Genomic DNA, 12,205 nt, shown 5'->3' on the forward strand with positions numbered 1-12,205 from the left:
CCTTACCTGCTACTCCATAACACCAGCCCGGATATTACCCTAATTTACAAAGTCTGAAGAGATTAGGCAATTATCTCAAGAAAACAAACATACTTAGTAAATGACATAACCAGAATTTGCACCTAACTCTCTCCAACTTAATCTTTTTCCACTTTGGTACTGTCCCTTGTTTGTTTGTTTTAATTAATTTGTTTTTGTTTTTTGAAAGGCAGTTACAGAGAGAGAAGGAGAGAGAGGTTTTCCATCTGCTGGTTCACTTCCCAAATAGCTGCATCAGCCAAGGCAGGGCCATACTGAAGCCAGAAGCCTGGAACTTCTTCCAGGTCTCCCACAGGGGTGCAGGAGCCCAAGCAGTTGAGCCATCTTCTGCTTTTCCCAGGTCTTCAGCAAGGAGCTGGATCAGAAGTGGAGCAGCCAGGACTCGAACTGGCACCCACATGGGATGCCAGCATCTCAGTCAGAGGCTTAAGCTGCTAGCCCATGGCAGCAGCCCCTGTTTTCTCTTGTAAGGATCTAAAATCCTATCAAATCAAAAGCTACATTTCTGAAACTTTATTTCTCTTAAAATTGATTCAAGATGTTGGAATCTCCAATTAGCCCCCAGATTTTTTTTCCATTATATTTGAAAGAGTAAAAAAAAAAAAAAAAAATCAGTTCGTAGTTGTCTAATAAAAAACAAAATAACATCTATAGTTTATAAATATAGCAGATGTTTCCCCTCTTACTCACTTTAAGAATGATTTACTTTCTCTCATATAAAGGTCCAGGATGTACTTTTATCAAAGGGAAATCCTTAAGATAGCTGAGAAGAATAGTATGTACTAATTTACAGTTTTTAGTTCTTCCACAAGAAAAGCAAAAGGGGTGCAAAGAGGGCAGGCGTAGTGATTGTTTAAGCAGGCAAAGTGTTTGCCTCTTGTGCTTTACTGTACAAATATCTTATGTAGGTAATAAAACTATAGTTTTTTCTTTCTCTTGAAACATGATTTTTGCAGCCTGTGAATATTAGGGAAAAAGATCTTACTGAAAAATCTAATTGGATTAAGTAATAGAATTACGTTATGATTAATGCTAAGCTTGTCATTGTAAATGCATCTCACCTCATCCATAAATCAAAAACGGACCTGGGTTATACACTTCATTTCAGTTCCTTAGTTAATCTTTGGTATTCAGTTCTTGATATTCTGGCCTCAGCATTTTTCTCAATGCTGTATCAATGAAGTTTTATTCAACCCTATTCTTCTAGTATCTTACCATTGCCTTCCCTATTCCTGACAAGTAGCATGTTTTTCTCCATTTTTGTCTGCTTTCTGAATCCTGCTTACTTTGTGACAGGGACCCAAGTACTTGAGCCATCAGTTGTTGTCTCCCAGAATGAGCATTAGTAAGAGGCTGGAACCAAAAGTGGAGCCAGGAGTTGAACCCAGGCACTCCAATATGGAATGTAGGCCTTCCAAGTTGCAGCTTAGCCTTTGAACCAAGTACCCACCCTTTTTCCAGTTTTATAATCAGCACCTGTCCTTTTCTAGAACCTAATGTAATGCCATTTAGTCTGTAGAAGAAGTTAGTATTTAAATAGAAATCTTGTAGTATTTAATTATTTAGTGTGTATTAATCCTACCTAATATGCTAGATAAGCATCTACATAAGAATTAATTAGAAACTACTAGTTAATACTAATAGTTTTGTTAAGTAATAGGAAGAAATTTCCAGCACAGTTCTGTTTTCTGCAAGAGTATTTTAATGATCTCATCACTGCCATACTGCAGTCTGGGGTTTGTTTCCCGTTTGCAAATTGACAAGTGAGATCAAAGAAGGAAAGAAAAATGACTAGAATTGGGCATCTCAATAAAGAAATAAGTAGCTTAAACTAAAAACTATTTTACTAACTTATCAGGTGCTTATGAACTTGTGGTGAGCTAATACCTTAGGCCCCAGTGGAAACATGTTCTCTGTGGCTGCCATTAGGACAGGCCTTGCTTCACTGCTTCAAGACAAATGAGCAGTGCCCGGCATGGCTGGGTTACCTGAGGCATGTTGGATCTGTGTTGTCATTTCAAGCTTTAGCTGAATGTCTATGACGAAAAGTATTAATAAGATGCAGCCTACATTTTTTTTGTGTTACCACTCAAATAAGATTGTACCACATAACTCAAATTTTCTGGCTATAAGTTCTGTATTGTTCTTGTTAATACTAACAATTGAATTTTGCATATTGGGCTGTCCCAATAAGCATTTAAAACCCAAAGCAGAATACTAACAAGAAAGTATTCCTTTTCAGTAAATCTGTTTGGTGTATTTTAATTTAGGCAAAAATATAAATTGCTTCACAAAGAATGACGTTGCTATTAAGGTTGGGCCGTGAGAAGATTGTACACTTGGATTTATAGCATATTTATGTGCCTTTTGATGTTTGGCAAGTTTTGTGGAGAAAATTATGTCATGTATTCTTAGTCTTTGGTTAGCTCTTATCAAAACCAAGCAAAAAGTAGTCATTGAATTGGTCAGCTTGAAATTCATGTGTTTGTTGACTTTGTAATCCTACTTCTATAAATTTCTATGTGAATATATCCACACATATATACAGAATAAGAATATTTCCTGTAGTAGCAAAGATCAGCAACAACTAAAACACCCATCAGTAATGGACTGATTTGTGAACTGTGATACAGACATAGAATAGAACACCATGTAGCTATTAAACCAGGCAGACTTATGAGTTAATCTGGAATTATTGCTAGGACATATGAAGTAAAAAATGCACAAAACTGAATAGCATGGGGCCGGCGCTGTGGTGCAGCGGGTTAAAGCCATGGCCTGAGGTGATGGCATCCCATATGGGTGCTGGTTTGAGACCAGGCTGCTCTGCTTCCGATCCAGCTCTCTGCTATGGCCTGGGAAAGCAGTAGAAGATGGCCCAAGTCCTTGAGCCCCTGCACCCCCATGGGAAACCCAGAAGAAGCTCCTGGCTCCTGGCTCCTGGCTTTGGATCTGCACAGCTCCAGCCATTGCAGCCAAGTGGGGAGTGAACCATCAGATGGAAGACCTCTTTCTCTCTGCCTCTCCTCTCTCTGTGTAACTCTGACTTTCAAATAAATAAATAAATCTTTAAAAAAAAATGAATAGTACGCAGAGCGTTGCTTAAAGAGAAGCAATGTTAGGGTGGGGGTGAAACATCCTGTTCTCAAAGAGGCGCAATGTTAGGGTTGGGGTAGAAACTCAGGCATTGCCCTAAGTAACATTAATAATGCATAATGTATTTTCCTACATGTCTTCCATGCCAGACTCCACATCACATAATTGTGTCCAATTAAAATACATACAGTTTCAAGAAAACAAGTAAAATTAGAAAATTCTTCAATGATTCTTTAGTTCTTTCCTGGCACATAAATTAAGAAATGTAATGCTTTATACCCATTTGTGATTTTCTGATTTGCAGGTGTAACAAGTAATACTATCCAACCTGCTCCACAGACTATTCCAGCCATTGATCCTGCACTTTTCAGTACAGTTTCCCAGGGTGAGTCAGCTTACTGTTTTGTGAAATGTATTTTTTTCTCCTGTCGAGGATTGGTGGGGAGGGAAAGTATTACTTTGTAATTTGACTTTGAGCTATATTTTAAATGCGTTCTTACTTAAATTTGAATCTCTAGGTAATTCAAAGCACATTTCTTTTAATACCTTTGTTCACTAGATTCTCAAACGAAACAAGAGCATTTCATATTATCAAAAATACCTGAATACAAAGGGAAACCCTTTTGTTACAGTTCTTTTTTGTACAATACTGGATATAGTGACACAAACATCTAACTAAAGCTGCCATGAAAATTTGTGCTAGATTACATCAGTTTTCTTAAGGTTACTATGTTTTGTGATTATGAATCTTCCTTATTTACACTAAATTATTAGGTTATCTAAAAATTCCATAAACCACAGAGCCTCCCTTCTATATCATGTTACTATAATGCAACCATAAATGAGAGGGAGATATTTGGTATTTAAATAAGGAATGAACATCTAGTAAAGAGCAACTAAGTATGAAAAAGTAAAACTTGGTAGAAAAAAATACACAAGAATATAAGTAGGTAATGTAGTTGTTCAATGAATATATGAAAAAAGCCCAGCACCTTACTAATAATCAGGGTAATTGAGAACTAAAGTAAATTTGATTTCATGTCATTAGATACAAAAAATAATTTTATTAGCTAGGGTATGGAGAATGACTTTTTTTTTTAATGACTCTTAATCCTGTTGGTGTAAATAAAAATTCGTAAAGCTTTAATTATTTTTAGTACTTTGTCACTATCAAAATTGCAAATGCTTATGCCTTTTGACCTGGCTGTTCCACTTTTAGTAATGTATCTTAAAGAAATAGTTAGATGGGGCAGACATGTGGCACAGTTATTAAGTTACTGCTTGGGATGCCCAACATCCTATATGAAAGGAGTACATAACTGGCTACTCTGTTTCCAGTCCAGCCTGAGGACTCACTACTCTGTTTCCAACTCAGCTTCCTGCAGATAGTACTCTGGGAGGTAGCAGATGATAGATCAAGTACTAGAGTCCCTGTCACACACAGGTGTGGGACACCCAGACTAAGTTCCTGACTTCTGCCTGGCCCACCAGTGGTTGCTGTTGGCATTTGGGCATTGAGCTAGCAGAGGGAAGATCTCTCTCCATATCCATCTAAATCTATATATCTCCCCTCTTCCCCCCCACCCCCATCGCGTCCTTTCAAATAAAAGGAAAATAAATTTTAAACATTAAAAAAATGTTTAGGCGTGGATACAGTGTATTTACAAAGATATTTATTTCTGTGTTGTTTATATTTATAGTAGAAGCAGTCTTAAATGTCAATTTAATGAGTACACAGTACTGAGTAGTACTGTGCACATATTGAAAAGCATATGATCGGCCGGCGCCATGGCTCAATAGGCTAATCCTCTACCTGCGGCGCCAGCACCCTGGGTTCTAGTCCCGGTCGGGGCGCTGGATTCTATCCTGGTTGCTCCTCTTCCAGTCCAGCTCTCTGCTGTGGCCCAGGAGTGCAATGGAGGATGGCCCAAGTCTTTGGGCCCTGCACCCGCATGGAGACCAGGAGAAGCACCTGGCTCCTGGCTTCGGATCAGCACGGTGCGCCGGCCGCAGCGTGCCAGCCCCAGCGGCCATTGGGGGGTAAACCAACGGAAAAGGAAGACCTTTCTCTCTTTCTCTCTCATTCACTGTCCACTCTGCCTGCCTGTCAAAAAAAAAAAAAAAAAAAAAAAAAGTAAAGAAAAGAAAAGCATATGATCGCTATCATGTCAGAGGACCACTGAAGAGCCGATCAGCAAGTTAAGCCACTACCTGCTTCACTGGCATTCCTGTTGGAGAGCCAGTTCAGGTCCCCACTGTTCCACTTCTTTTCTGTTTCCTTGCTAATGTCCCTGGGAAGCAGCAGATGATTGCCCAAGTACCTGTGCTCCTGCCACCCACATGGGAAACTCAGTTGGAGTTCTGGCTCCTAGCTTTGGCATGGCCAAGGCCTGTCCATTGCATCCATTTGGGAAACAAACCAGTGGATAGAAGATCTCTGTCTCTTCCTCTTTCTCTGTCACTCTTTCAAATAAATAAACTAAGCAAATATTCTCTTAAAAGAATTTGCAGAACATTTTATATACTGCAGCTCTATTCAGACATGCACAAAAAAAGCCATTTAAGACAAAACTGTACTTTCTAATATGTTTATAAGTGTATAAATGTACAAACTTAAAATAGTAGTTTTGGATATACCAAACTTGAGACCATAAAGACAAACTTTTAAACTAGTTTAAAAATAAAAAAAATATATTATACAATGTGTGCTATCAGACTACACTGGAATTAAACTAGAAATCAAGAACAGAAGATAGCTCGAAAGTCCCAAAATATTAGTAGGTTAAACAACATACTTATATAGAAAACATCTCAAGACAAATTTAAAAATACTTGAATGAAATGAAAACACAGACTTCCAGAATTTGAGAAATACAATAAATGTAGTGATTAGAGGGATTGCACATATTAGAAAACATCTATAAATCAATCACCTATGCTTCTACCTTAGGAAACTAGAAAATGAATAACAAATCTAGAGTAAGCTGGTAAACAGAACAGATAATAAAAATTAGAGAAGAAATCAGTGAAACAGAAAATAGCTAAGTAGGAAAAAGAAGAATGAACTCTAATGTAGATTCTTTAAAATGATAATAAAATTCAAAATCAGTAAAATTCATCTGCCTCTAATAAGTAGGGCTAAGTGAGTGGAAACAAATTATGAATATCACAGATGAAAGAGTGGACTGCTACAGATCCCATGGGCACTAAAAATAAAGAAAATCCTTTGAACAATTCTGTGCCCACAGTTCCATCTTGTTTAGAAGATAGATGTAAAGGGAATGCTTTCTAGTTCATTCTCTGATCCCAGTATTACCTTGATACCAAAATTAAAGACATTACATGGAAAGGAAGCTACAAACCAGTATCTCAACACAAAAATCCTCAAAAATACTAGCAAGTTAAGTCCACAATGTTTAAGAAGAAGATATACCATGGCCAAGTGGGACTTTTTCCAGGTATGACAGATTCAGCATTTGAAAAATAAACTATCCCTTTAATAGGCTAAAGAAGAATAATCACATGGTCATATCAATAGATGCCAAAAGGTTTTTTTAGTTTGTTTATTTCTTTTTACTTTACTTATTTGAGCAGTATAGTAACAAGAGACAGCCCCCATCAGCTGCTTCGTTCCCCAAATGCCCACAACTATCAGAGCCAGGATGGATGGAAGCCAACTACCTGGAACTCAATCCATATCTCACACATGGCTGGCAGGAGCCCAATTACTTGAGCTTTTACTGCTGCCTTCCAGAGTCTCCATTAGTAGGAAGTCTGAATTAGGAACTGGAACTGGGACCCAAACCCAGGTATTCTGATGTGGGACACAGGAATATTGTTCTTTCCTAAAATATATTTGTTTATTTGAAAGGCAGAATTAACAGAGAGAGAGACAGACAGAGGTTGTTCATCCACTGGCTCATTACCCAAGTGGCCATGATAGCCAGGGCTAGGCCAGGCCAAAGTCAGGAGCAGGAAATCCATTTAGGGACTCCATGTGAGTGGCAGAGGCCCAGCTACTTGAGCCATCTTTCTCTGATTTTCTAGGCACAATAGTAGGCAGTCACATCAGAAGGGAAGTAGCTGGGGTTCTAAATGGCGTCATCACACGCAGTGACTTAACCTGTGCCGCAGACATGGGCATCTTAACTAATGTGTTAACCACTAGGCCAACTGCCCACCCACCAAAAAAAAAAAAAAAAAAGTGAAGCCAGTTCATCATGAAAACTCTCCATAAACTAGGAATATGAGGGCTCAACTTAATATATCAACAAATAGCTACAAAAAGAAAAAAGAAAAAAAAAAAAAAAAGGACTGCAGCTATCAAACTTAATGGTAAAAAACTTGAAACTCCCACTATAGCCAGTAATGAAGCAATGATACCCTTTTCACTGTGTCTTGTCAACGTCACAGTGGAAGTCCCTGCTAACGCAGTAAGACAAGCAAAGGGAAGAACATGAATATAGATTGGGAAGAAGAAATAAAAATATCTTGGTTCACAGATAACATGATTGTCAGTGTAGAAAATCTGAAAGAATTTGCAGCAACAGAAAAATGAGAAGGGTTGCAGGATACAAGATTAACATGCAAAAGTCATTTGCCTTCTAGCACAGAAAAAGTGGAATTTGAAATTTAAAACCCAATAATAATTTGTTTTTATACAAGCACAGTAATACAAAACAACACTATTACATTTATACCCCAGAAAATGAAAAACTCAGGTTTATGTCTCCCAAAATACTTATAAAACCCATATAAGGAAAACTATAAGTGTATTGAAAAAATAAAAGAACAAGTAAATAAGTGATCAGATAATTCATTTTCCTGGATTGGAAGATTCATTGCCAAGATGTCAGTTCTTCCCAACTTAACCTATTGAGTCAGTGCAACTACAACTCAATACCATCAAATTATTAGAAAACATTGGGGAAATCCTGCAGACATTGGTACAAAGAGTTCTTGGAAAAGATCCCAGAGGCACAAGCAATCAAAGCCAAAATTGACAAGTGAGATTACATCAAATTGAGATGCTTTTGTACTACAAAAGAAACACTCAGCAAAGTGAAAAGGCAGCTGACAGAATGGGGAAAATTATTTGCAAACTATATAACTGATGAAGGATTAGTAAACAGAATATATAAAGAGATCAAGAAACTCAACAACAAAACAAACAACCCAGTTAAGAAATGGGCAAATGATTTATACAGGCCCTTTTCAAGAGAGGAAATTCAGATAGCTAACAGACACATGAAAAATGCTCAGGATCATTTCAGGCAGGGAAATGCAAATCAAAACCACAATGAGATTTCAGCTCACCCCCGTTAGAATGGCTTTCATACAGAAATCAACAAATAATAAATGCTGGGAAAAAGGTACCCTAATCCACCACATTGTCTGTACACTGACTTTTTAAAAGGAATAGAAGATAGAAAAAAAATGGAAAAATCTTCCATGTTCACGGATTGGAAGAATCAGTATCATCAAAATGTCCATACTACCAAAACAATATACTCCTTTTTAAAATGTTTTGTAATTCTCATTGTAGAGATCTTTGACATCCTTGGATAAATTTATTTCAAGGTATTTGATATATTTTTGTAGCTACTGTGAGTGGGATTGATCTTAGAAGTTCTTTATCAGCCATGGCATTGTCTGTGTATACAAAGTATTACATACTATGTCTATACACTGACTTGTCTAAATACAAATGTGGGGAAAATGTACCTGAATCTGCTATTGGTGGGAATGTAAGCTCGTAAAGCAACTATGGAAGACAGTACAGAGATTCCTCAGAAGTTTGAATATAGACCTACCATATGGCCCAAGTATCCCACTCCAGGGAATCTACCCAAGAGAAATGAAAACAGCATTTGAAAGAGCTGTCTGTACCTTCGTGTTTATCGTAGCTCAATTCATAATAGCAAAGACATGGAATCAACCCAAATGCCCATCAACAGAATACTGGATGAAGAAATTTTCAGAGGCTGGCACTGTGGCATAGCTGGTAAACCCACCACCTGCAGTGCCGGCATCCCACATGGGCACTGGTTCAAGTCCTGGCTGCTCCACTTCCAATCCAGCTCTCTGCTATGGTCTGGGAAAGCAGTAGAAGATGGCCCACATCTTTGGGCCCCTGCACCTGCATGGGAGACCCAGAAGAAGCTCATGGCTCCTGGCTTCAGATCAGCTCAGCTCTGGCAGTTGCAGTCATTTTGGGGGTTAACCAATGGAATGGAAGACTTCTCTCTCTGGCTCTACTTCTCACTGTAACTCTTTCAAATAAGTAAAATAATTTTTAAAAAAAGATTTATTTTATTTTTAGTGTGTTTAAAGTAGAGGATATTCTCATGTCTCATAAGTGTTTGGTAAGTCTAGGGGCCCAACACCATTGCTGATTTCCTTAGGTGCTTCTTCAGTTAATGATAAAACTTGTTCTCAAAGAAAGAAAAAAATATATTATTGCAAAAATTAAAAACAAGAAAGGAAGTAGAAGGAACGGAGGGAGGGAGGGAGGTAAGGGTGGGAGGAAGGTTGGGGTAGGAAGTGTCATTATGCTGTTAATACTGTATGTATAAGTTACATGAAATTTGTTCCATTTATATAAATTTAAAAATTTAATAAAGGAAAAAACACTTAAGGAAGAAATACTACCAATTCTACACGAAGTCTTCAAGAAAACACAGGGGGCCGGCGCCGCGGCTCACTAGGCTAATCCTCTGCCTTGCGGCGCCGGAACACAGGGTTCTAGTCCCGGTCGGGGCACCGATCCTGTCCCGGTTGCCCCTCTTCCAGGCCAGCTCTCTGCTGTGGCCAGGGAGTGCAGTGGAGGATGGCCCAAGTGCTTGGGCCCTGCACCCCATGGGAGACCAGGAGAAGCACCTGGCTCCTGCCATCGGATCGGCGCGGTGCGCTGGCCGCAGCGCGCCTACTGCGGCGGCCATTGGAGGGTGAACCAATGGCAAAAGGAAGACCTTTCTCTCTGTCTCTCTCTCACTGTCCACTCTGCCTGTCAAAAATAAAAAAAGAAAACACAGGAAGAAAGTGTACCTGACACTTCATTTTAGGAAGCTAATATTACCCTAATCAAAACCAGATTACCATTTACAAGAAAACTACTTCACACCAATACCCTTCCTAAGACAGACTGTCAGATTATTGGCAAATGGAATCCAACACTATCATTACCTTGGAAAGCAAGGTTGATCTAAGATTTGAAGATGAATTAGTATCTCCTCATATCAGTAAGCTTAGGGAAAAGAATACCATCACTAAAGAAATTCTTAACAAATCAACAACATTTGACAAAATTTATGATAAACTAGTTGCTCAATATATTAGAAAAAAAAAAAAAGGAAACTTTCTCAACCTGATAAAAGGCATTTGTAACTAACCTACAGCTAAAATTGTTTAATGGTGAAAGATGAAATACTTCACCCCTAACACTGAGAATAAGGCAAGGATGCTTGTACTCACCATGGCTATTTAAACCTTATTATGCTTATAAGGTAAGTAAAAGATATAAAATGTATATAGGTTGTATAGGAAGAAAGAATACCGTGTCCAGTCGGATAATACAACTGTCTAAATAAAAAAATCCCAAAGAGTCTTCAAAGGAACTTCTAAATAGATTTAGCAAGGCCACATTCTATAAAGTCACTATGCAAAAATCAATTATATGTCTGTGTTTTAGCAATAATTGAAAAGTCTCAAAAGTAGCACTTATAATAGAATCAAAATACAGTCATGTGCTGTGCTGCACAATTTTTATTTTGGCCAATAAAGGATTGCATATATGGCAGTAAATTCAGGCATTTGGCCTAGTGGTTAAGCTGCTGCTAAGAATGCCTGTGTTCCATATCATAGTACCTGAATCCGAGTACTAGCTCTGCTCCAGAACCCAGCTTCCTGCTAATGCACATCCTGGAGGTAGCAGGTTGTTACTACTACATGAGAGATCTGGATTGAGGTCCTGGCTCCCAGCTTCACGAGGTCCAGGCTAGCCATTGCAGGCAGTGGGGGAGTAAATCATTGGATGGTAGTTCTTTCTTTGTCAGTCTGCCTCTCTCTCTCTGCCTCTCAAATAAATATCTTTTAAAAAATAAGTAAATGGGGGTGTGTTGTGTCATAGCAGGTAAAGCCACTGCTTGAAGTTCCAGCATCCCATATGGACACTGGTTCAAGTCCCAGATGCTCCACTTCCCATCCAGCTCTCTGCCGATAGTCTGGGAAAGCAGCAGAAAATAGCCCAAGTACTTGAGCCCCTGCTACTCATGTGGGAGATCAGGTGAAACTCCTATCTTCCAGCACCAGCCTGGCCCAGCTTTGGCTGTTGTGGCCATTTGGGGAGTGGACCAGCTGATGAAAGATCTCTGTCTCTGTCTTTGTCTCTCCCTCTCTCTGTAACTGGGATTTTCAAATAAGTAAATAAATCTAGACAAGTGCTAGAACAAAGCTTCCTCTAGAAACACAATAAAACCTGCTAGAATGAAAAGGACATGGACAAACCTATAAGTGTAGTTGGAAATATCAACATTCCTTCCTTACTGATTATATAAAGCCAAATGAATAAATGCAAATTGCTGTAAAGCATTACATTTTGGGGCCGTGTATTACGCAATTACAGATAACACATGGATGAAAGAAATCAAAGATCCTGCTGATTTATTCCAACCCCAGTCAAAATTCAAGTGGCATTTCTTTTTTTTAGAAATTGAATAACAAACTCTAAAACTGTAAGATTTCCAGGAGAATATCTGTTGTGACTTTAGATTAGGTACAGACAAAACAATATAATACAATAACAAAAGAACAACATATTAAATAAAACTGATAACACTGTATTCCTCCACAATTAAAAACTGATGTGTACACTTAAGGATATCAGCTGTGAATTCTGTGGGTTTGACAAGATTAAAGTCATGGCAAGTCCAGAAACTGATGCCGAAATTCCACTTCACTGGTATTTAAAAATACTGCAGGGGCTGGTATTGTGGCATAGCAGGTTAAACCACTGCCAATGATGCTGGCAACCCATATGGGTGCTGCTTCAAGTCCGATTGAGTTCCTGCCA

The 12,205-nt window shown here is 38.5% G+C and overlaps 1 protein-coding gene across 1 annotated transcript in view; it reads left to right on the forward strand.

Annotated features, from left to right (window-relative positions):
• VTA1 (vesicle trafficking 1) overlaps positions 1-12,205 on the forward strand; it is a 94,655-nt gene that overhangs the window by 76,092 nt on the left and 6,358 nt on the right. The window contains exon 7 of the mRNA XM_062186850.1: positions 3,440-3,520. Coding sequence (XP_062042834.1) covers positions 3,440-3,520 — 81 coding nt within the window. The remainder of the gene's footprint in view (positions 1-3,439; positions 3,521-12,205) is intronic.

Source organism: Lepus europaeus, chromosome 3 (assembly GCF_033115175.1).
Source record: "Lepus europaeus isolate LE1 chromosome 3, mLepTim1.pri, whole genome shotgun sequence".
Classification (NCBI taxonomy): domain Eukaryota; kingdom Metazoa; phylum Chordata; class Mammalia; order Lagomorpha; family Leporidae; genus Lepus; species Lepus europaeus.